This window comes from Sebastes fasciatus, chromosome 16 (assembly GCF_043250625.1).
Source record: "Sebastes fasciatus isolate fSebFas1 chromosome 16, fSebFas1.pri, whole genome shotgun sequence".
Lineage (NCBI taxonomy): Eukaryota > Metazoa > Chordata > Actinopteri > Perciformes > Sebastidae > Sebastes > Sebastes fasciatus.
The window spans coordinates 21,713,979-21,739,890 of record NC_133810.1 but is presented as its reverse complement, the minus strand read 5'-3'; the positions used below and the strand labels follow the sequence as shown (position 1 = coordinate 21,739,890).

Below are 25,912 nucleotides of genomic sequence, written 5' to 3'. Positions count from 1 at the left end.
CTGAAAGTAGCCCTACTCATGCAGAAAAATGGCCGTGTGAAAGTTATATTATATCATATTCATTACATATTCTAAGTAGCACTTTAGTGTTGTAACAGGTCGAGGTGGAGCTAATTTTACTTATATAATGGGTAGTTTAATCCATAGGCTAATAATGCCTCATATTTTATAAATTCATTGGCTATATTTTGTATATGAATTCGAATCTGCTAAGTAACTAAACTGTAGTTGTGACATAAATCTAATGAGGTAAAAAAGTACCATATTTCCTTCTGAAATGTAGAGTAGAATGTATAGAGTAGGATATAACTATAATATTCAAGCAAAGTACCTCAAAACTGTACTTACTGAAAGGGCAATACTTGATTATGTACTTGGTTACTTTCCATCACTGAAGTAATTAAAAATTTGTCAGCTTTCAGCAATGAGCTGCCTCATTCCATTAACTTTAATTTTTGTGATATCTCGTGCCGAACCTGAAAAAGCCCACATCTCTCAGGATGAACACTTCATGTGGATCATTTAGAAAAGAAAAAGCAACCAGTTACTAGTCAATCAATTCTCCCACCATCAATATACACCTTTATGGCGTGTCTCAAGCTCTACGTTGCTGCTACCAAGATGACATACGATAGTCTGGGATGAACAGCTTTGAGCTCTGACTGTTGACATACCACACGTACTAAGATTAAATGTGCCGACTAAATAGCAGCTCTGACACGCTATAATTTAGTAGACAGGTAGAGATTTTAGTGGTTAACCGCATGTGCTAAATGTTTTGTAGTGAGTCAAGGCTTCAAATTAGCTAAAGGGCTTCTGATTGCTCTTGTATGGTGAGTTCTTTTCTTATGTGCAGTCAAATTGTGCATAAAAGTTTCAAGCTTAGAATTGTCTGCTGCTCGCCTCTGTTTAAATTACATCAGCCTGCGTGGGACAACATTATTCTGCATGAAAGCAGATAAAAAAAGCTGCCGCAAGTGTCCCATAAACAAGTCTACTGATCTATATTTGAGATACACATTTATGTAAAAAAATAACTAAAATACATCACTATCCCAGAATTAATTACAGAAATGATATTCTATCATGGTGGGGGGGAAAGGATTGTCAAAATTGATGCAGCAAACGCAAACTCTGACTTTTTGGTGTGCATTAATCTACAAAAACAGTGGATCATACACTTCCCATAATGCAACTTCATGGTGTTTTTAGCAAGACCCTGACAAAGCTCCTCCAGAGGCACAGAAGACATTACACATCTGTTTTCACAGGCTGAGTGATGCTCCACATGACTAAACTAACTTTGACATATAAAATCAGTAGAGTGGCCCTTTAAGATAAAAAGATTGATCAATCAATCTTTCACCATTCAAAGAAGCAATTAGTTACTTCTTCATTTAAATGGTTTTGAAATGAAAAGGGCCATTGATAGCTATTTAACAGAAAAGCCTTGATAGGCCTTTTCAATAATAGAAAAAAAACATATTTTTCAATCAAAGTAGAACAGGTAAAGGAGGACAGTTCTAGGAATGAGGACATTTCTTTTGAGTCTATGGCACATCTGAGGCCTTCAATCAACAAAACATCTGTGATGTGAGAGGCCAACTTACCAGTCAGGTAGCTGCTCTCCTCTACACACTACAATAATAGCTCAGACACAAGGTTAGAAGTATTGAAATTTTATTTTGGAGTTAAACATAAAACATCCAAGCTAGAACATCACAGCTCCAATTTCATATGCCAAGCTTAACCATGAGGGCAAACCACACACAGCCAGTTCATAGAGTGTCAAAGATAACATATACTGCCTATATGTTGAATGTGTGTGCAACCACGACTCGCAAAACCAATAACAATCAATCTGCCTTGCAGTTGTAATACCAGGCCGTAATGGATGTTACGTCAGTCGTGCACTTCTTTTGTGGAACACAGTGGTAAAAATAGGTTAAAAGAAGATGATGACATTTTTCTTTGTGAGTGTCAGATATGTAATAAAAAAGGGCATGAATCACAGGACATCTACCTTCAGTTTTCCAAATAAGTGACATCCTGGTTTTTTGGTCGAGGCTCAGACGTGTTCTCAAGATTTCCGAGACTATTTTTATTTATACAAATTAATGCCTGTGAAAAAAAAAACAGTGCAAAAGTAGCTTATTCAATAGTTTTTACTCGTTCTGTGCCATTTAAATACATCAGTCTGTTCAATTATAGCTAAAAAATAAGCATTGTTTTGTATTCAGAGAATATTTTCTGTAACTGTATTTACATCATATAAACAAATTTCAATAACCATCAATCCAGTCTAACAGGACTACAAACTGTAAAATGTTTCTCATAAGTGCAACTACTGTAACATTTTATTAGAATCATATGGCAATATCCAATTAATCTAAAATGTAGAAGGTCCATGACATTCAATTCCCCATCATGGCCATAAAAGCTCACTCTTTTATATAAAACCTCTGCAGGGGTGATTTGATTTGGTTGAATTTTGGTCCTGTTGTTAAGTTGTTAAGCTTGGAACGTTATGATCTATCTCTTTACAATATAAGCTGCACCTTTTCTTTGGTACCATTAAGGTCAAGGAGGCCTCTTCCAAAATTAAACCCATATGCTATCCCTAGACCAAATAGTGCCCTCTTAACAAACAGGAATGCCAATTTTATATAATAGAAAATGGTCAATAGAACAACTTTTTGTAAACTGCCTGTGTGTCCAAATATCTAAATTAATATAATGCAACAATGTCAACTTCATAACCTACTGTGTATAGGCTATGTATATATTTGACAGCACCATGTTGTAGACATGTTGAAAACCTACACAAATGTAATTTTTTCCACCACAAGATGACACTGGCCAGCTAAAAGATAATTTCAAAATGTTTCTTTTAAATCTGGAAACGTATTTGACCTCTATTTAATTTGAAAACAAAAGCAGTGAAATGTAAATATTTGTCTGGCTGATTAACACAGAACAATATTCCAAATTTCTGATGTCTGAAATTGTTGGACTGGAAGTTGTAAATGTGAATATTTCAACATGTATTCATTGTTTGATAAAGAAACCAAACAAAGCAGTATGGCAGTGTTTCACTGGAGGGCGCTAACACAAAGCACCAGGTGGTCAGGGAACAACTTGAGAAAGGAGGAGGCCATTCACTAGCCTGTGTTAGCTACACACACTTAGCTACTGTTAGCTAGCCGGCGGCTAACGAGTAAGCTACACCATCAGTCTGTCTTAATGTCGCCTGTCTCGTCAAGTGATGGCGGGAGAACAGTGTTCACAAACCGAAGCTGGTGAGTGCTGAGCGTCCCTTTGATCCGAGACCAAACATTGATCATTCACACAGTTTACAGTTGTGTGCCTCCTAGCGCGCTAAGTAACCCAAAGCTAGCTAGCGTTAGCTCGGCTCAATAGCAACATTAGTTAGCACCAAGCTAACAAACCTCTCTTTCTTTACAGAACTCTATTACCTCATTGCCAGATTCCTGCAGTCTGGACCCTGTAAGAAGGCAGCACAGGTAACAACCTACAATAAGCAAGATATTAACTCAAAGCGCTAATAAATGGTGTAGATAAGTAGCTGGAGCTAGCAGCTAACGCTAACTGTGTCTCTCTGTTGTTAGATCCTGATTGAGGAGCTGGAGCAGTATGAGGTAGGTTCTGTGTTTATTCTCCTGTCTGCTTTCCGTACTGCTGCATGTCTGTTCGCCTTTTGGACAACTTCTCAGTAATGTTGGCTTGTGTCGGATAAAGGAGCGTGTTGCCGAGCCGGGACGATACTGGCAGTCATCTCTAACCGCTTGTTGTTTCTGTAACTTTAGCTGGTCCCTCAGCGACGGAGTTGGGACGGGAAGATATACAGACGGACCTTCACAGACTGGGTGAGTGGGAATGTTCATAATTAACTTTTTAATGGAATGAAGCGTATAACTTCAATAATAAGCGACAATTGCCTCTTCTCGGATGTGTATATTTTGAATTTAATTAACCACGCTGAATAGACGCGGTGGTAATGTGTTTATGTTTATTATAACATATTAAAACATTCATATTAGTATAGGCCCGTTGGTAAATAACCACATATAGCCTTTGCTATTGTGTGGGCTAGTAGGAGGAGAATAGGGACAAGGGCAGGCAGTGATAGGCTGAGCCAGATCGAGAGAGCTGTCCGTCTTTTGTTGGAGCCAATGAAATCACAGTTGTTTTTGTGAGCGAACCGGAAGAACCATAAGAGACTCTTGTGATTGGCGATGAGCTTATCTGCCCCTCCCCCTCAGCTAGCTGATTGTTTTGCAGCTAGCTGCATTACAAAACAATGCTACAAACTGTGAGCAATCATTAACAGGAAGAGAAAAAAATAAGTAATTTTTGAGGACGTTTTTAGTTATGTGCGTATGTGTTACTACACAGCTGTTTGAATTTTATCATATCATTTGTTTGTTTTTTTTAATATAAAAATATCCACTAATAATATGATTAACTTTAATTGCAGTGGGTTTTTTTTCCATTATAATGTCTAGTTTATAGGAGTATCTTTGAGGTCTTTGTGACTTGTGAAGGAATTAATAAGAATGTGGAGAGACTATAATCTAGTTTAGATGGCAGCTGACCTTTTAAGACCAAGAGAGGCTACATATACAGACGTAGGCAAAATCGTTGGTACCCTTCCGTTAAAGAAAGAAAAACCAACAATGGTCACTGAAATAACTTGAAACTGACAAAAGTAATAATAAATAAAAATTCACTGAAAATTAACTAATGAAAATCAGATATTGTTTTTGAATTATGGTTCAGCAGAATCATTTAAAAAAACAAACTAATGAAACTGGCCTAGACAAAAATGATGGTACCCTTAACTTAATATTTTGTTGCACAACCTTTTGAGGCAATCACTGCAATCAAGTGATTTCTGTAACTCTCAATGAGACTTCTGCACCTGTCGACAGGTATGTTGGCCCACTCCTCGTGAGCAAACTGCTCCAGCTGTCTCAGGTTTGAAGGGTGCCTTCTCCAGACTGCATGTTTCAGCTCCTTCCACAGATGTTCAATAGGATTTAGATCAGGGCTCATAGAAGGCCACTTCAGAATAGTCCAATGTTTTGTTCTTAGCCATTCTTGGGTGTTTTTAGCTGTGTTTTGGGTCATTATCCTGTTTGAGGACCCATGACCTGCAACTGAGACCAAGCTTTCTGACACTGGGCAGCACATTTCGCTCCAGAATGCCTTGATAGTCTTGAGATTTCATTGCACCCTGCACAGATTCAAGACACCCTGTGTCAGATGCAGCAAAGCAGCCCCATAACATAACCGAGCCTCCTCCATGTTTCACATTAGGTACAGTGTTCTTTTCTTTGGATGCTTCATTTTTGCGTCTGTGAACATAGAGCTGATGTGACTTGCCAAAAAGCTCCAGTTTTGTCTCATCTGTCCAAAGGACATTCTCCCAGAAGCTTTGTGGCTTGTCAATATGCATTTTGGAAAATTCCAGTCTCGCTTTTTTATGATTTGGTGTCCTCCTGGGTCGTCTTCCATTAAGTCCACTTTGGCTCAAACAGTGACGGATGGTGCGATCTGACACTGATGTACCTTGACCTTGGAGTTCACCTCTAATCTCTTTGGAAGTTGTTCTGGGCTCTTTGGTTACCATTCGTATTATCCGTCTCTTCAATATGTCATCAATTTTCCTCTTGCGGCCACGTCCAGGGAGGTTGGCTACAGTCCCGTGGACCTTAAACTTCTGAATAATATGTGCAACTGTAGTCACAGGAACATCAAGCTGCTTGGAGATGGTCTTATAGCCTTTACCTTTAACATGAAGGTCTATAATGTTCTTTCTAATCTCCTGAGACAACTCTCTCCTTAGCTTTCTGTGGTCCATGTTCAGTGTGGTACACACCATGATACCAAACAGCACAGTGACTACTTTTCACCCTTTAAATAGGCAGACTGACTGATTACAAGTTTGAAGATACCTGTGATGCTAATTACAGGACGCACCTTAGCTTAACGTGTCCCTATGGTCACATTATTTTACATCTTTTCTAGGGGTACCATCATTTTTGTCCAGGCCAGTTTCATTAGTTTGTTTTTTAAAATGATTCTGTTGAACCACAATTCAAAAACAATGTCTGATTTTCATTAGTTCATTTTCAGTAAATTTTTATTTATTATTACTTTTGTCAGTTTCAAGTTATTTCAGTGACCATTGTGGGTTTTTCTCTCTTTAACGGAAGGGTACCAACAACTTTGCCTACGTCTGTAGATGTGATGCAACCAGAGGCTTAGTGGGATGTGAAAATGTGAAAACCAATTATTGACTTTAAGGGGAAATAAATGTGTTTTAATTTGAGCCAGACAGATGAATTGGTCAGGCCAACATATGGGACAATATTAGCTTATTGCTGATATATTGGTTCAGGTTGATATCTGCTGATGTGTAAAATGTCCCAATTTGTACACATCAATGGTCACAAATCTTGAAATTGGTCAGTTTAAATGATTGTGGCCCAGTCTGTAATAAGCACTGGCTATTCAATCTTTTTTTTAACAAAACTGGAGTTCAAGATTAAAAAATAATGTATTGTCGATCGCATAGTGCTAGAAAACTGTCTTAGATTAAGGGCTCACAAACAACATTAAAACATATACCCATGAAAGACACATGAACAAAAACAATTCCATTAGCTCCTTTAATTTCTTTAAAGTTTTACTTTTTTTTGTTTTAGCAATGTTTTAAAATATAACAGATGTTAAAGTTGTGTTGTTTGTTATTAAATGCTACTTACTATATATATTTGTTGTATTATTTTGTAATAGCAGTCTATGATTCCTGCAGGTGATTTTGAACCAGCACATTCCTGCAGACTATCTGCTCCGTGTTTGTCAGCGGATAGGCCCGCTTATAGAGAAGGAGATCCCACCTAGTGTTCCTGGAGTCCAAACACTTCTGGGGCTGGGAAGACAGTCCTTGCTTCGTACCACCAAAAGTGAGCCTTTACCTCCCATCCTTTTTTTTTATTTATTGTGTTTGTGTGATTTGTTGGCAATAGATCTGTTTTCAAATCAGTAATTGTTCACTTTCCACAATATTTTTTAAATTCACAAACTGTTTAATTAGGTTGTAGCCACAAAGTATGCAGTGGCTCAGCTGTCGCTGCACTCCACCGAGGTCGTCCACCAGAACCTCCGGTCACCAATGGACATCCTCCCAATGTTGGTGTGTGAAACTCTTTTATTTATTTATACCCATTAAAAGGACTTAAAGCCCCTAGATCAATTATTTTGAATCTGCTTTAGCGGCGTGTTTTTTCCACTAATCATTGTTGTGTTCATATCAAGTGTCCATCATGGGTGCTCGCCAGGCCACAGGCACAGCCCGCTTTGGCCAGGCCCTGCCGTCTTCCTCCTACCAACACATGAAGATACACAAACGTATCCTCGGCCACCTTTCTTCAGTCTACTGTGTAGCCTTTGACCGCACCGGCCGTCGGACATTTACGGTGAGTGGTTACTTTGGCCATAACTTCACTATCAGTAGTGTCTCACTAGTTGTGTTTCCATCTGTTGAGTCACATTTTAGCAAACTATTCGCCAGAAGGTGCAAAAGATAAAATGTAAATCAGACATCTCTTCATTGTCACAGTTGAGGTACGTGAATAAAGAAAATCCAGATCATAGGTGAAGTTCTATCAGGAAACACATTCATGTGACAAATTCATTTTTAGAATGTATTTTAGAAATATGTTTCCCCATATTTGTGCATAGCTAGACAGGTGACAAAACTGGTCCAAAAAGGGATGTTTGCAACCACAAAATCTTTGTCACTTAGCATCTGAGTAGTTTAGCTGCAGTTTACAAAGAGCTCAGCAAAACCAGAACTTTCTGTGGTTTAAATACGCGGCTGCGTGATAAATTGGACCTGATAACTGTCAAAATGAGCACAGGTTCAGCTGAATCGCAGGTAAATCGGATGTATGATGAAGTTATTTTTATAAGGTCCAACAAACCCAGATGATTTAGTTAAGCAAACTACTATGGAAAGAATAAATAAATACCATTGGAATACTCTACAGTGTGTGTTTCATCAGTTATAAACTAGTTTCAGTTTTGATTGTCACAAAAATGTATTTTCTTCAGTTGAAAAGAGTCGTTAATTTGACCCAAATGATGCTCCCAATAACTCCCAATTAGCCTGTTTGTTAACTGTTTGAGTGACAATGGATGCTCTTCAGTCGAAGCTAGTTCCCAATGAAAATGTCTTATTTTCTTGTTACCATGTCTGTGTGTTTTAGGGTTCTGATGATTGCCTGGTGAAAATTTGGGCCACAGATGACGGCCGGCTCCTGGCAACACTCCGCGGCCACTCAGCAGAGATCTGCGACATGGCCGTGAACCACGAGAACACCCTCATTGCCTCCGCAAGCTGTGACAAAACCATCAGAGTATGGTGTCTGCGTACCTGCGCACCCATCACTGTCCTGCAGGCCCACGGTGCCTCCATCACATCCATAATGGTGAGACTGATGCTTTTTAATAGAATAACTTAAACAAATATGGGAATATAATGCAAGTTTTCACTGTAGGTCCCAGAGTCTTATATTAATAACCTTATATTGCCTAGATTTTCTGCACTTGTTCTGCACCATGTCAACTCTTTTGCTACTGTTTTATCGTGTTAAATGTCGGTCACTCTTCGTCTGTGACTAACCAACGCTGACTTTCTGTTCTCTGTAGTTTTGTCCTGCTATCAAAGGGACAACGCGGTACCTGTCCTCCACTGGTGCAGACGGCATGGTGTGTTTCTGGAAGTGGCACTCGCTCAGCATGAAATTCCAGTAAGTGTTTGAAACATCTGTTTTTAGCTCTACTGTATCTAGCTCTAGTAAAGTTGCACTTTTTCATGGAGCTGTTGTTTCTCCTCTTTTCTCAGTGATCAACCAGTCAAGTTTGTCGAGCGGTCACGTCCAGGAGTACAGGTCTCCACTTCCTCCTTTAGTAGTGGTAAGTGTGTTTCCCTGTCTGGTAACATTTCATTTTCCAGATGTATTGTCCAAACCAAACCCAGACAACTAATGACTTAACTTTTGGCTTATATTTTGTTGTTGCTAAAAGTTTAAAAAATCTACTAAATCTTTTTTTTTTTTTTTAATTTTAACAGCATTTATTGTGTAGCACGGACAGTGATGAAGTAGTGCCAACAGTAGTTTGTGCATCAACATTATCTTATTGTAGCAGAGACTCTGTGTTTGACAATTACATTTGAGTGACACAATTACTGCTGACAAATAGTTATAATTAGGCAGGATAATTATAATATATTATGAATTAATTGATGTTGGGAACATTATAACTGTTAAAAAACTCAAGATTCTGTGATGGCATAATTGGTAATGTTTTGTTTTTGTTTGAAGATTCAAACATATAAATATAAGTAGCGGATATGGATATACGGATATTGTTGTAGACCGAATGTGTTCCATTTAGGGCTGTCAATCGATTAACATATTTAATCACTATTAATCGCATGATTGTCCATAGTTAATCATGATTAATCGCACATTTTGTATCTGTTCAAAATGTACCTTAAAGGGAGATTTGTCAAGTATTTAATACTCATCATCATGAAAGTGGGCAAATATGCTTGCTTTACGCAAATGCATTGGAAATCAATTAACAACACAAAACAATGACAAATATTGTCCAGAAGCCCTCACAGGTACTGCATTTAGCATAAAAAATATGCTCAAATCATAACATGGCAAACTCAAGCCCAAGAGGCAACAACAGTTGTCAGTGTGTCAGTGTGCTGACTTGACTATGACTTTCCCCCAAACTGCTTGTGATTATCATAAAGTGGGCATGTCTGTAAAGGGGAGACTCATGGGTACCCATAGAACCCGTTTTCATTCACATATCTTCAGGTCAGAGGTCAAGGGACCCCTTTTGAAAATGACCACGGAGAGTTATTTAGCCTCCTTCACGACAAGCTAGTATGACATGGTTGGTACCAATGGATTCCTTAGATTTTCTAGCTTCATATGATAGCCTCACTAGCTTTAAAACTGAGCCTCATAGATTGAAAGATTCCCGAAAGATTGATTGCATTAAAGGAATTAGTAGCATTAAAACAAATTTGCGTTCACACGATATTATCACGTTAACTTTGTTAACTTACTGTTAACTTTGTTAACTTACTGTTAACAGGCGGTATGTTCATGGCTACCGGTGGCACCGATCATTTGATCAGAGTCTACTACCTTGGTGCTGAAACTCCTGTGAAGGTCTCGGAGATGGATGCACACACGGTAAGACACAAAACGCAGCAGCTGCATCATTCTTGTTCCACTATGTGAAATTTCATTTAAACATGATCTCTCTGTAACTTAAATACATCTCTTCCTGTTTTCAGGATAAAGTTGTGGTCGTCCAGTTTAGCAATAACAGTGACAGGTGAGTGTGTTTGCTGAGATCATAGACTTCAAACTGTTTTTTGTGTGGTTTTCGAGCCTCTGACGGTGTATATGTGTGCAGCTTAAGATTTGTGAGCGGCAGTCGGGATGGCACGGCCAGGATCTGGCACTACCAGCAACAAGAGTGGAAGAGCGTCACTTTAGACATTGCTGCCAGGCTGCCTGGGTAAGCGAGTGAACACTATTTCAAAGTTTCTTGGAGCCGTCTTCTGTCTCTGTAAACCGCTGCTTCATGTCTGATGGAATATTTTCCTCCAGGAGTACCGTCGCCAATGGGGATGATAAAACTAAGCTGGTGGTGACCATGGTGGCCTGGGACCGCGCAGATAGCACGGTCATCACAGCGGTGTCAAACTACCTGCTCAAAGTGTGGAGCACAACCACTGGACAGCTGCTGCATGTTTTATCTGTGAGTGGCTGACGCTGGCATTTCTACTGAATAAAACAGCTGTTTTTGACCAACTGACCTCCCCTAATGTTTGTGCTCTCTTCTGTTCAAGGGTCACGATGATGAGGTGTTTGTGATGGAGGCTCACCCGTTTGACTCCCGCATCATGCTGTCTGCCGGTCACGATGGCAACATTTACATGTGGGACTTGACAAAAGGAGCCAAGATCCGCAACTTCTTCAACATGGTAATTGATTCGACAACGAGAATCACCCATCAGTCGTGTTCTTTCTTTACACTATCATTGAGTTCATATTAAAATATTTGTTTTCCAGATTGAAGGGCAAGGCCACGGTGCTATTTTTGACTGCAAGTTCTCAGCTGATGGGCAGCATTTCGCCTGCACTGACTCACACGGCCATTTGCTCATCTTTGGCTTCGGCTGCAGCAGACCATATGAAAAGGTAACGGCACATAACTGTTAAAAAAATATATTTACCGTTAAAAAAATCATTTTTTTAAAGAAACAGCATTTGGTTAGACAGCATAGCAGATTTGTGGTTACACATACTGTTCTTTAATCATAAGACTTGCATTTAAAGGGAGACACTACAAATGAATAGGGTAAACATTTTAACCAATAGTTAACACCTTGAAACTTCCCCAAATGATTACTTACATTAAGGCAATTATTTTTTGTGTTACAAGTGTTCTGATATTGTATGTTTATATATGCAAATAAGGCATTATCTTATCAAATTGGCCTTTACAGATATATTTTGTAAAATTCCATACATTTTGAAGACACAAAAGGGTAAAACATTTTTACTAAAAGATATCACCATGAAACTTCCCCAGTTGATTACTGACATTAAGACAAATGTTTTTTGCATTACAAGTTTTCAGAAATGTTGTGTTTAAATATGCAAATGCTAAATTTGGGTGAATTTAGGAGAAATCTACACACACAAATAGACAAATGCAGTAAAATAAACACCTAAATGTGTATTTTGGATGTTTTCTTTCCACTAGTCTGAAAGAAGACATGTTATGGAAGCAAAATAGCCCAAAATCTTAAAATTACCAGGAATGTCTCGCTGTAAGCCAAACTGTCACCAAGGATCTGAAATGAAATATTGTAGGGAAGACTGCTAATAACTATAAAGAAGCCCTATTATAACTTACTTACTGTGTCCTGGTATGTCTTACGGAGGGTGACAAGCAAGCAGCAATTTTTTTCCCCTCATTTTCAACACAAACATACACTTGATTCCCTCCAGATTCCTGACCAGATGTTCTTCCACACGGACTACCGACCTCTTATTCGTGACTCTAACAACTATGTGCTGGACGAGCAGACGCAGCAAGCCCCACACCTCATGCCGCCACCATTTCTGGTGGATGTTGATGGAAACCCTCACCCTCCTCACTACCAGCGACTGGTGCCAGGAAGAGAAAACTGCAAGGAGGATCAGCTTGTACCCCAGCTAGGATACATGGCTAACAGTAAAAAACTGCTCCTCCGTTACTCATATACCATTCAGAATGCTTGCACAGTTTTAACTTTGGAAGTGTGACTGACTGCCTTTTTGCTGCTTAGGTGATGGAGAGTTGGTTGAGCAAGTACTTGGCCAGCAAACGGCGGAAAACAGAGAAAGCCTGTTGGACAATCTCATCAGAGAGCTGCAGAATGAGCAGGACCAGCTTCAGAATGAAGCAGAAGAGCAGGCTGAAGAGGCAGAGGGTAAGTTTCACTTATTATGTAAGCACATTTTTACAGTGATTTAGGGTTTTATGTTCTTGGTTTGTCTAGTGCGTTCAGTTCTGTCATTCCTGTAAAAGTCTGAGATTTATTGTAAAACTGTGCCATATTTCCCTAGTAAGATATTGTCATAACAAACAAATCTCTTTATATTTTTAGCAGGTGAGGAAGCAGAAGTGGACGTGGAGGACACTTCTCCGGCTGCTGAACCACGCAGAAGTGGGCAGGTGGACGGCGTGTGGCAGATGCAGCACAACGCCCTGCGTAGTCAAGTGGCCACCGAGAGGGACCTGCTGGCCTGGAGCCGCAGAGTGATGGTCAATGAAGTGCCGCGAGGGATATCCAGGTGAGCCAGATAGAGAGAATAGCATTAGATGTAAGGACAATGCAGAGAGCAGATAAGATTATTAAACAAATTAATATTTTTACATTAGGCCAGTCAATGTTAATGCGATAATAACGCATTAGCGCAAATTTGTTTTAACGCCACTAATTTCTTTAACGCAACTTGTGATTTTTAGGTTGTAGCGGGATCAATTTTAAAGCTCAAATAGAGAAGAGACTGACATCATATGAAACTAGAAAACCTCAGGACTCCATTGGTATCAATGGATACTAGCTTGTATAGTAACGCTGCAAATTTTCGCAACATTTTGTCGGGGAAAAACTGGCATGGTCTTTTTCCGAGGGGTCCCTTGACCTCTGACCTCAAGATATGTGAATAAAAATGGGTTGTATGAGTACCTGCGAGTCTCCCCTTTACAGACATGCTCACACGTCAGCACACTGACACACTGACAGCAGTTGTTGCCTGTTGGGCTTGAGTTTTCCATGTTATGATTTGAGCATATTTTTGTATGCTAAATGCAGTACTTGTGAAGGTTTTTGGACAATATTTGTCATTGTTTTGTGTTGTTAATTGATTTCTAATAATAAATATATACAAAGCTCCCTTTTAAGGTACATTTTGAACAGATAAAAATGTGGGATAAATTTGCGATTCATCGCGATTAAACATTTGAATCGATTGACAGCCCTATTTTATATATATAGTATATATTTTTGTGTACATTTCACAATGGAAATTATCATCATTAGAGTTTTGGAGGAGTGCAGACGAGCCAAAGGTGACATGGAATGTTCTCTATACAACGTAGAGAGGAGGAAGAAACCAGCAGCCTGCACACCGAAAGTACGCTACTCTTCAATTCCCAGTTGTTTTCACAAGTAAAAAAATCATTCCTGCTCCTACTTATTTTCCACCCTCCTTCCACACTTTGTAGAGCGATCTGCTGTCCTCACGTCTGCGCTCCCTGCGGCCGACCAAGAGAAAGCAGCAGCGCCACGCCTATCAGACCCGCTCAGCTCAAGTTCGCCGTCCTGGGACCAGGAGTCGAAATTCCAGCAACCGACGCAACTCTGACAGCCAGATGGACACAGACAGCGATGGAAATGTATGTTCCGTCTTTCTGCTCTCTCTACATATCTAAACATGACGTGATGCTGTGGAGCACCGTCTGTTAACTACCACTCATAAGGTGCTTTCTGTGTTTTTGTTGACAGGCAGCAGCACAGGCGGAGCAAAGCGACGCCTCCTCTGATGGTGAAGCTCAGTGGCAGAGCGAAAGCAGCTCCAGGTAAATATCTTTTAACTGAGTAGTGTTTTCAACATGTAGTTATAATCGCCCAACTAACATCTCCCCTCTTTCATTCTCAGCGACTCCTCCAGTGAATATTCCGATTGGACAGCCGACGCTGGGATCAACCTCCAGCCGCCGAAGCGATCAACCAGGAGGACTGTCCAGACCCGAGGTTACAGCAGCTCTGAAGAGGAGGAAGGTGACGGCAAGGCAAAAGAGGCCAAGAAGAAGGACCGTGAGAAGAGGAAGAAGCCTAAGGAGACCAAACAGGTACGCTAACAGCACTCACAGTGTAAACATGTCTTCACCACACAGTACAGGAGAAATTCTGTACTTGAACATTATTATATTATTATATACCTAGAAACCCACGTCCTCTCTGGCTGGACTTGATGAAGAGGAGTGGCTGCCACCATCATGGATAATGGAGACCATCCCACACCGCTCTCCTTTTGTTCCACAAATGGGAGATGAGGTAAGGAGTGTCACTCAGCTCAAACTGAAAAATACATTTCAAGCATTTTGATCCTGATTCTCCTGTCCTCCTCCAGCTCATCTACTTCAAACAGGGCCATCAGGCCTACGTCCGGGCCGTCCGCCGGGTCAAGGCCTACAGCATCAACCCTCAGAAACAGCCGTGGAACAGACTCGATCTCAGGGTGAGGCGCGGTTTTCTTTAACAGACCCTTACATGCTCCATTAGACAAGCTATTCAGAGAGTCTGTAACTGGTAATCTGATGGTCAGGCTCACTTTCCATTGCAGTTGGCCAGGTGCAACAATTGGCAGAGCTCTAAGCCCTCCGCAAATTCTTTCCTCTACAATTCTTACAGTCCTTTTCCCACCACCGTTCACAGCTGAACCGCATAGATCACTTCTGTATTGGTAAAGACTAGTAAATTATACAGTAGTTTTTTTATTGCCTTCACACAGCATATCCCAACAAGTCATGTGTCACATTATGGCAGTATGTAATATGAATTGGGCAATGCATCAGTTTTTTAGCGTGTTAGCGACATGGCTCTAGGTATGGCAATATCAGTCTGTCGATCCACCACTTTGGTCCAGACTGAAATATCTCAACAACTATTGGATAGATTGCCAATATGAGATAAAGATATCCATGGTGCCCAGAGGATGAATCATAATAGGCTCATTCGAGATGAACTGCGCCTTGCCTGGAAAGTAGACGAGATCAGGAGGCAGGGGGCAGTGACGTCAGAGCAAGTCGTACACAAATCTAACCGGCACTCACTGTGCGGCGACCGCCGAGCCTAATGACTTTAGTGATCCCCTGACTTTTCCTCTAGTGCCACCATGAGGTTGGCAAGTGGCATTGAGTGAAATGTTTCAACAGATATTGGATTGATTGCCATGAAATTTGGCACAGACATTCATGTATCCCTCAGGATGAATTGTAATAACTTTGGTGATCCTCTGACTCTTCATCTAGCGCCACCATCAGGTCAAAATTTCAGTATGTCCAATACTTTATTTTATGAGCAAATGCAAAACTAGTGACAATCCCATCAGCCTGCTGTGCTTAGTGCTGATTAGCATATGTTAGCATGCTAACATGCTATGGTGAACATTGGTAAATACCTGCTAAAGATCAATGTGATAGCACTGTCACTGTGAGCATGTTAACTCAAAGCAACGCTGTGCCTGAGTACAGCCTCACAGAGCTGCTAGTATGGCTGCAGACTCTTAGTCTTGTTAATTGAGCATGGGATGGGCTGATTAAGTGAGTTTTAACATGGCATGATAGTTGGCACTTGGTCTGCTGCTTGTAGCATCTTCCATCCAGCTGTTGTCTTTGGCTTCTTGCACCATCATTGCAGAATGGTACAAAAAAGGGTGTACTCCTGTGTGTGTAGCCTTAACTTCTTCTTTTCGAGAAGTTCTAATCGTCGTCATCTTCTTCATTCATCCAGAGTCTTAGCTTTTGTGTGTTTTCTTCTGCCCCCTTCAGGACCAGGAATCTGTGAAGGTGGTTGGAATTAAATATGAAGTGGGTCCTCCCACACTCTGCTGCCTAAAACTGGCTTTTCTGGACCCAGTCTCAGGGAAGATGACCAATGAGTGTTTCTCATTAAAGTGAGCATTTTATGAACAGTATATACAGCACAAGATGATAAATGTTGAAGCATGTGCATTTCATTTCATTTTTCATTCCCACACTCTAAAGGTACCATGACATGCCTGATGTCATAGATTTTCTGGTACTGCAGCAGTTTTACAACGAGGCTAAAGAGCACAACTGGCAGCCAGGTGAGTGTTTCAAAAAGACATGTTTACCACTCATATTTGATTCGATTTGATTTCACTTTATTATCAGAATATTTTCCGATGTACACTGTTCCACATAAATACAAAACGCAATATTTAACCAAACAACAAAACCATACTACATATATCACATCAAACAAAAAGTGGATGCAGTGCAATCAATTCACTCCCCTTTACATTCGGTGTTTGACTCAGGTACACTGAGGCCTACTTACATCCCAAACTCTGATTTAGTAATTTTACAGACGAGGAACAGACAAGTTCAATCGAGCATGTGGGATTCTAAATCACTGGTTCCCAACCTTGGGGTCCTGACCCCCACTAGGGGTTGCCAAAGCTTTTTGGGGGGCCCTAAGGACTTCTTAATTTTAAGGGGTATAAGAAAACTTTTTTGAAAAATATATATTATGTTGGCCAATATCTCAGCATTTCATTAATTTCTGTAAAGAAAACTAAATGAAATTGTTATTTTTAAAGTTTGGATTATTATTTAGAATATAAAACAAATCTCACAGGATAAGGGAAGAAAAACATTGAATTTGTCAAAAAAAAGAGAAGCCTATTAAGTATGAAAATACAGAGAACAGGAAAACTCATCTCTGATGCAATATATTCACAGGAAATAATCTCCTCAAAATGAATCCAAATTGTTAATTTTACACAAACTTTCTGCAGTTATTGTGTTCACAATTTGGGTTAATTGTACAGTTTTATCAGTTGTATCTGTACTGTTATTGTTATGCATTAAATATAATATGTAATATCCATAAAATATGTCACTTAGTCGGGGGTCGTCAGTTAACTCAATGATAGAAAAGGGGTCCCCAATGGAAAAAGGTTGGGAACCACTGCTCTAAATTATCTGTGTGATAGCAAAAGCTGATATTCTTCAAATAAAATGTGAGAGAGGTCTGATGTAATATTTCCAGCCAGAGACAAAATTATTTTCATATACACGGTTTGAAAACTTGACTCAAGTGTTTGACCCACAACGATTTGAGCAGATCCAGACCATGTTCATTGTTGTGAACAGTGTACTGTCCTTTACTTCTGTTTGATCCTGTCTTCACTTTGCTCTCTTCAGGTTTGAGGTTCCGCAGCATCATTGATGACGCCTGGTGGTTCGGCTCTGTGGAGGACCAGGAGCCTCTGCAGCCGGAGTATCCAGACAGCCTGTTTCAGTGCTACGCAGTAAAGTGCGTCTGTCTTTCTGCAGTACTCTACTCCTACATAGTGTATCTCTGTTAATACCATGTTCTTCTTTGCTGACCCGATGTCACGTTTCATTAAAGTTAAATCTAATAAGGGATTGTAATCTTTCACACCGTGTTAGTTTAATAACTAATGAATGTATTTTTTCTGTCTCGTTTCATCAGGTGGGATAATGGTGAGCGGGAGAAAATGAGTCCCTGGGACATGGAGCCTATTCCTGAGGAAGGTCAGTGGGATTATTATTATTAATATAGAAAATTCCACCTGGATATAAACCGATGCAATTTTAAATGAGACGGTTTGTTAGATTACAGGCAAAATGTCAAAAGATTTCACAAATTTACACTATAAAAAGTGCAGATGAATATATACATACTGTATAATATACCATGTCACTTCAAATTGGACAGTATGATAATGACTTAGGATTTTACTCCAAAAATGGCATTTAATTATGATACATTTCCTCTCATTCATTGATTTTGATGTAAAGTCCATTTTACAGCTTCATCTTTCAAAGATGGAGCATTATGGCCAACCACAGTGGTTGAAAATCAGGGCTATTTACCGAAACTAAAATACATTGTTTCCTATTCACTTCCATGGCCTCATTAGAAATCACCATGAGACAATGAAAAGAGCATATACTGAGAGAGTGAGTTGAAATTTCAAGTAAACAATGCAAGAATACATCAAACTTTTGCGAAATATAACAGTAAACTGTAACAGTAGAGATAAAAAAAAAAAATGCATGAAAAAGTTCCATATTTTTTCAGAAATATTTTCCATCAATATTTATCTGTTCGGGAAAGTCTGGTTTTCATGAATGGATTTTGTTTAAAGCTGTAACTTTTCATTTCTATCAAAAGCTGTTTTCTTTTTGTTATCTAAAAGAAATTTTGCATAAAGACAACTCTTGAAGTCATTTAAAAATGTTGCATGTATTTTTAAATTTTTACAGAAAATGCATTTATTATCATCAAACCTAATATTAGTCTGTGAATACAATAATGTACAGGTGGAAATCAGTACGTTGAAAACACCCTGGACTTCACATATTGCTGAAGCAATAAATGTGTCCTTTACTTTCCATAAAGATGGCCGTGTGTTTTCCAGACAAAAAGGGTTTATTATTTTAGCATTTAGAGACTTCAGACTGTTCATTATGGTGGCCACTTAGATGTTCTTGAACAGTTAACATTTGGGAACTGTCTGAATCACAAAAGACTTGATTTTGCTCCTTTTCAAGTGCCATTGTTTCCTTTTTGACTTAATTATACAACCAAATAGTCCATTTATATTATAAATGGAACAGGCTGTCAATGCCATAAAAAACAGTGCAGATTTATTCTGCTATTTTATTTCAGTAGCAGAATGGTGAAAATGAAAAGCCATCATGTTTTTTGAACATGGAAATGTTTGTGTTTTTATCACATTCAAGGCTTGAGATCAAACTCAGATGTTTTTCTTTGGAGAATATAACCTATTTGCCTACAATATTTTAGAAGAATAGTGGTATTTTATAAGTATTGTGTGGCTGATAATTAGCTATAATTCAAAGTAGTTTTTAGCAGTTAACCAGATACCTTTTCATTTGTGGTTCCATCAGCTGCGTTGCCTGACCAGGTTGGCAATGGCGTGGAGGTGGCAGAGGAGGAGCTAAAGGCTCTGCTTTACACGCCTCAGGAAGGAGAATGGGGGGCTCACACACGAGATGAAGACTGTGAGAGAGTCATCCATGGCATCGATCAGCTTCTTACACTGGGTAGGCCGTCAAAGAGTCAATGACAGTTTGTTTGTTTGCTACGGGAAAAGTTCATGACCTCATTCATGTCTGCGATGTTTGACCTCATTCCTGTTTGTCCACAGATGTAGCCAAGGCGTTCGCGTTACCGGTAAATCTGCGGGACTACCCTCTGTACTGCACCGCGGTGGCTTACCCCACTGACCTCAGCACTATCCGCAAACGACTGGAGAACCGCTTCTACAGGTGAGGCAGCATGCATAACCTTAACACATTTTTATCTTCACCATAAATTATAAAAGTTCAGATGCCAAATATTGCTATCTGAGCTTGAAGTGTGGTTGTTCCTCTGCTGCAGGCGGATCTCTGCATTAATGTGGGAGGTGCGCTACGTCGAACACAACGCCCGCACTTTCAATGAACCCCAGAGCCCCATTGTAGCAACCGCCAAGGTGGTGAGTGACGTTCTCCTGCGCTACATCGGGTAAGACACACAGTTCATGATTGATACTGGGGTAATAATAATGATGAATACTCCTACACACGTGTCTAATGCCCTCTTGTCTCCTTCAGCGACCAGAGCTGCACAGACATCTTGGATCTGTATCACAAACTGAAGTCTGAGATCAGTAGTGGAGGAGAAGCTGAGGTGAGAGAGTTGGGTTGTGATGAGTGTTTTTTTACATCATGGTGAAAGCTTTTTCGTCAGGTAACTTTTAGACCAAACAACTAATCGATTATTCGAGAACTTAATCGACAATGAAAATATTCATTAGTTGCAGTGCTAGATTTCTGTTCTTCTGTAAACAGTATTTTTTGTTTTCTATGTGCTCCTCTGCAGGCTGAGGTGGATGTGGACTCTGACACTCCAGGCACATCTACAGGACATCGGGTAAGAGGGATCAGAGTCCAGTGTCCAATCCATCTTAAACCGTTACAGACTTAAAATCATCTGCAATCGCTCCAGTCGTTAATTTCATCTTTTCTCTGCTAGGGAGCTGAGCCGAATTCCAAAAAGCGTGGCGTGCTTCTGGATGTGAAATTCTGGCGAGGTCAATGCAGAGAGCTGCTGCGACGAATGATGGTCTCGCGAGATTCAGAGCCATTCAGGAAGCCAGTGGACCTCTTTGAGTATCCGGTAAAACAACAGAAAAACACATCACACAACTTCAAATAACATGCATGCCAAGGGTGCATAACTAAAAGCAGAAGTCAAATTAAAACGATCCTCTGTGTGCCTTAACATTTGGACTCTACCTTGTTTTGTGCAGGACTATCAAAACATCATTGACACTCCAATGGATTTGGCTACAGTGTCAGAGACGCTGGTTGCAGTGAATTATGCAAGCCCAATGGAGTTCGCCAAAGACGTGCGCCTCATTTTCAGCAACTCCAGAGCATACACGCCTAACAAGAAATCACAGGTGAAGTAGCATCAGTGGCATTGAAAAAGTATAATATAACTATAATTTCAATTCAATTCAATTTATTTTTATACAGCGTCAAATCATAACAGAAGTTATCTGGAGACGCTTTTTATGTAGAGCAGGTCTAGACCGTACTCTATAGTTTAGAGCAGTTTTTAGCACTCTCCACACCTGCATCTCTCCTCAGTACGTCAATGTATGTTGTTGTGGGACATCCCCGTGATTGATGCCCATGTGTTGGTTCCCACAGCACCAACATGCTTGCTGGGAGTTCTTGATGTATATAAGTGTCTAGTAGTCTAGTAGATTCACTCTGACTTTCTTGTTTTTACGTCTAGATCTACACCATGACCCTCAGCTTGTCGGCCTTCTTTGAAAAAAACATCATCTCTATCATCTCCGACTACAAGTCTGCCATTCAGAATGAGCGGCGGACTCTTCAGAGAGTCAGTTACAGGAACAGAATGCACAACGGAGGGAGCTCCCCGCCTAATAGTCCATCCCCCAGGTGACTGAACCTCATTTACTAACCTGTCACTCCACATCTTTTTCATCTCAGTATACACAGTATACACAGGGTGTCTGCAGCGCCTGGAAATATCTCAAATGTGCTGCTTTAAACTCAAGGCCTGTTTTACACTTATAGTTTGGGTGTTTTATAGTTAGGGTGTTTTGAAGTTGGGTTGTATGAGTTACTTATTCACAGTCAGTGTATTACCTACAGTAGATGACGGTCGGCACGCCCCCAGTTTGGAGAAGCAGACAGGAGTTACCGCACAGAAGCAAAGCAATGTACAGCAGCAAAACGTATTTTAGACACCAAAAAGAAAGGCCCACCTAAAAAAATCAATGTCAGGTTAAGTGTACGCTATATTTAGAATTTATCTTTGCCATCAGATAGCCTGAAGCTGTTGCATCCGTCTACTGTATGCTCTCGCCAAAGCCACCAGACTCCATTGGAAAAAAACTGTAATTTTACCTCGCAGAACTAGTTTGTTTGTGATATTGTGTGTCTTTGGTGAATCCAAACTAACCAAAGTCACACAATAACACAAACAAACTAACTGATCAAGGCAGCGGTAGACTAGTTACTCCTGCGTTCTGCGAGGTAAAATTACTGTTTTTTTCAACGGCGTCTGGTTGCTTTGGCGAGAGCATGGACTGTATAGCTGTCTCAAGGTAAAAAGGGGCAAAAATAGTATAGCGTACACTTGAACTGATACTGATTTTACAGATGGGCCTTTCTCTTATGTGGCTAAAAAATGTTTTGCTGCCGGCCCCGTCCACAGCAGTACGTTGCTTTGCTTCCGTGTGGTAACTCCTGTCTGCTTCTCCAAACTGGGCGCGTGCCGACCGTCATCTACTGTAGGTAATACACTGACTAAGGATAAGTACCTAATACAACCCCACTTCAAAACACCCAAACTATCCCTTTAACAATCAGCTTTAGTAAATCCTAGCCCTGGTTTAAAAACGCTATTTACATTTAAAGTGATGAAAGTTGCAGGCACCCCTGCTGATATATGTCATTATTCTGAAATGTCGCTTCTTTTCTCTGTTTCCATACATTCAGCCCTAAAGGGAAGCACAAGTCCGGAAAGGTGTCGAAGCCAAAAAAATCCAAGACCTCAAAGAAGAATCGTTCTCAGAGACCACATCAGGGTACGACTGCACTATTGTGGCTTAATGTGTTTTCAGGTCCCAGTGTTGTGCAGGATCTTGCTGTAACTATTGGTAGCAGCGTTGGGGAAGTAAAGAAAAAAAATCATTACTCTTCCAAAGTTGTAATGACATTAATTGAGTCATTACCTTGCAGGGTTTGCTGCTGTCGACAGCTGTTTTATTTCCCCACTTATCAAAGCATCGTGTTATGCATTTTACTGTTGCGTTCACACATTCTGACTGTATACACATTTAATGCACATTTAAATCCAGCATGTTGTAGCAAACAGCAATTATATGCACAAGGCCACTAATTCTGTTATTACTGAAGATCAGATGTAATGCATTACACTACGGATGTACTGTGAAAAGTAATATGATTACAGTCCTGATTAGTAATTAGCCGTCTGTTGTTGCTTTAGCTCAGCAAAGCAGCAGTGTAGCAGAGGAGGAGGAAGAGGAGGAAGAGGAGGAGGAGGAGGAGGAGGAGGATGAGGAGGACATCCAGCCTTCTTCCCCAAGTTCAGGGACGAGCAGAAGCCAGAGGCCGCATCGGTTGACCCGCAGCCAAGCGACTCCCGTGAAGAAGTCAGGTACGACCAGCAGTACAGTCTAACCAAAATGTATCAAACATTTTTCATTTTAAAGTTACGGTGCAGAAATGAACCATCGTCCTCTTTTGTTGCATCAGGGCACCAGCGTAACCTGCAACTAAGTAACGGCTCCAGACAGTGCCACGTACGAGAAGCGCCGCAGTCTGATGAGGAGGAGGAGGAGGAGGAGGGTGAGGTGGTGGCGTCCGGATCCAAGAGCTCCTCGTCGGGGTCATCCTCCTCCTCATCGTCCTCCTCTTCGTCGGACAGCGAGAACAGCTCTGAGTCGGAGATGGAGAAGTACGTGGAGGGGGGAGATCACGACTACAGCAAAGCCCCCTGCCTGTCAGTACGCCACCCGGCTAAGGGTAAGGTGGCGGCCTCAGGGAAAAGGAGACACAAAGGAGGAGAGGACGCGGCACAGAGACCTAAAAAAGCACGAGTGCAGCTGCCGGTAGAGGAGGAGGAAGAAGAGGAGGATGAGGAACAAGAAGAAGAGGAGGAGGGGGAGGGGGAGGAGGGGGAGGAGGAGGAGGAGCAGCAGCAGCAGCAGCAGCAGCAGCAGCAGCAGCAACAACAGCAACCGATGGATGTAAGACGTGGAGAGGATGAGGGTGAGCAGGAGGAGGAGGAGGAGGATGAAGAGGAAGAGGAGGAGCCCGAGGAGGAGGAGGAACTTGAGGAAAAGGAGGAGGAAGAGGAGGAGGAGGTGCAGGGAGGGGCTGCAGCGGCGACGGCGGCAGCAGCTAGCATCCGGAGACGCGGCCAGTGCAAGTCTCGGCGGGTCAACACGCGCAACCAGGGTCGCAGGACAGTCCTGTACAGGGACGAGTCAGAAGACGACGGGTCGAAGGAGGACCCCCTCAATCTGGGCATGTCCCGCTCAGGACGGGTACGCCGCATGACTGAGAAAGCCCGTGTCAGCCACCTCATGGGCTGGAGTCACTGACACGTCGCCCCCTTTTCAAACCTCAATGAAAAAAAACTGTTTAACATGAGTAAAACTTCAGGGATTTTTTTTCTTTCTTTTTGTACAAGTGTATATATGATATATATATATATATATATATAAATGAGTTTTCTTTTTATCTGAGACTGACTCTCAAACTGATTGCTGGTGCTCATGATGTGTTGCCAAGGAGTTCCCTTCCCTGGTCGACAGAGCCACTGTTCAACACGGACACTCCAACCGGACTAACTCACCTCGGCCTTACTGTCCGCTGGAGGAGGCTTTAAGACGCGGCACTGCTCCTCACTTCCTCCTCCTCCTCCTCCTCCTGCTGTGAGTTTCACGTCCAGTACTAAACACTATACCCCTCTGTCTCCTCCTCCCCGTCCCTCCCACCACTTCTCTTACTTCCGGTCACCAAAGAAGGATGCGGAGATGCCAAAAAATGGTGCTCATGTTTTATTTGTTTTCGTCAATGTGTAATTTAACAAAACTCTTCATGCCGGTGGTCACTAGTTCAGTCACGACCACCGTGAGACGCGTGCAGTATCACACAAGGTCACTGATGTCAACTTCTTTGGTACTTTCCTCACAAACCACAAGCCTTAGTTTACAGAGCTCGCATCATTCAGATTTAGTTCTATCTCTGGCTCGAGTCAAGACGAGTGTAGTTTGGGCGTTAGCAATACTTCTGAATCAGTAGAATACAGTACCGTAGTAATATCCCAGCTCCTACAGCCCTCCTCGGACAACTTGATGTTCTTGGCCTGTGAATGTTAAATGTTTTTCCCTGCTTCCCTCTCAGACTGTTTTTCGGCTCTTCGATTCTGTTATTTAGTTAGACTTGGGTGTTTTTTTTGTTGTTTTTTTAAGGGTAAAAGTGATTTTTCTGGGGTAAAAAAGCCACTGCATCCTGTTTGTATTTGTACCGTTGTACTCCCTGCTCCGGTGGATCAGACCCGCATCCATTCACGGTTGCTTCCATCACATTTTCTCCACTCAGCATGTGCAAACACAAGGGGTCCCCGGTGTACTCTCTTCCACAGAAATATTTATTTTTCCATTGTATTATACTAAGGTCGTACGTTAATAGTGATGAGGAAGAGGAAATATTTGCACATTTATCTACTACCATGTGGCAGCTGAGTAATAAAGATAGTAGAGAAAGAGAAATGATTTTTGTGTAAGAATGTTTAAACTGTGCCAGCACACATTCAGACTTTTTTTTTTGTTTTAGTTTGAAACAGGATATAACTAAACCTCTTTCAACCCGTGTGTGAAGAAGCTGAAGATCTTATCTGATTGGTAATCATGCTTTCTTTTGGTCTAAACCAAAGGTAGCAACCATGGATACGCCCTTTGTTAGTATGCTGTGCCATTTATTCCCCCCCTGGACTGATGGGTTTTCTAGCTTCGGGTAGATCATCTGCACATATTACTGCTTTTTCCATTCTATACCACAATCAGGTGTTATGTTGGTGTCAGAATCACTATGTAGTTTTTCTGCCTAGTTTTCTAATGAGTGATTCCTCATTGTCGATTGGTTGGATCCTCGTTGCACCAATAATGTTTACTTTAAAGCTTGTGTGGTCGTTGGTCGGTAAATCAGGAAAGCTGACTCACAAATTGTCATTTCAACACTGGGTGCTCTCATCCGAACACGCCTCCTCATCGCTCTGTAAGGTCGCTGACATCAGAGAGAGGCCTCGGAGGTTATTTTGCTTTCTCTTTTTTTTGGGAGCTGAAAAATTAGTCAGGTGCTCAGAGATAAA

At 41.0% G+C, this 25,912-nt stretch overlaps 1 protein-coding gene across 3 annotated transcripts; it reads left to right on the top strand.

Annotated features, from left to right (window-relative positions):
* The first annotated feature begins 3,130 nt into the window (after positions 1-3,130).
* On the top strand, positions 3,131-24,293 carry brwd3 (bromodomain and WD repeat domain containing 3). Of its 3 annotated transcripts, none has more exons than XM_074612087.1 (40): positions 3,131-3,299; positions 3,466-3,524; positions 3,630-3,659; positions 3,828-3,887; positions 6,842-6,992; positions 7,124-7,222; positions 7,345-7,505; positions 8,298-8,519; positions 8,740-8,840; positions 8,936-9,006; positions 10,210-10,310; positions 10,415-10,455; positions 10,537-10,641; positions 10,734-10,884; positions 10,976-11,110; positions 11,199-11,327; positions 12,144-12,369; positions 12,464-12,607; positions 12,788-12,971; positions 13,724-13,817; positions 13,909-14,079; positions 14,189-14,262; positions 14,343-14,535; positions 14,630-14,740; positions 14,817-14,924; positions 16,237-16,361; positions 16,453-16,535; positions 17,638-17,749; positions 17,930-17,991; positions 19,375-19,530; positions 19,635-19,755; positions 19,868-19,993; positions 20,083-20,158; positions 20,351-20,401; positions 20,504-20,647; positions 20,781-20,933; positions 21,275-21,444; positions 22,510-22,598; positions 23,021-23,191; positions 23,290-24,293. In XM_074612087.1, the coding sequence occupies exons 1-40, from the start codon at positions 3,266-3,268 to the stop codon at positions 24,138-24,140; spliced, it is 5,445 nt and encodes a 1,814-aa protein (XP_074468188.1). In that variant the 5' UTR covers positions 3,131-3,265; the 3' UTR covers positions 24,141-24,293. The 3 variants fall into 3 exon arrangements, with proteins under 3 accessions (XP_074468188.1, XP_074468186.1, XP_074468189.1); XM_074612085.1 differs by having other exon boundaries at positions 12,785-12,971; XM_074612088.1 differs by lacking the exons at positions 8,740-8,840; positions 8,936-9,006; positions 10,210-10,310; ... (1 more) ...; positions 10,537-10,641; positions 10,734-10,884 and having other exon boundaries at positions 8,298-8,489; positions 11,006-11,110.
* Positions 24,294-25,912: the final 1,619 nt, after the last annotated feature.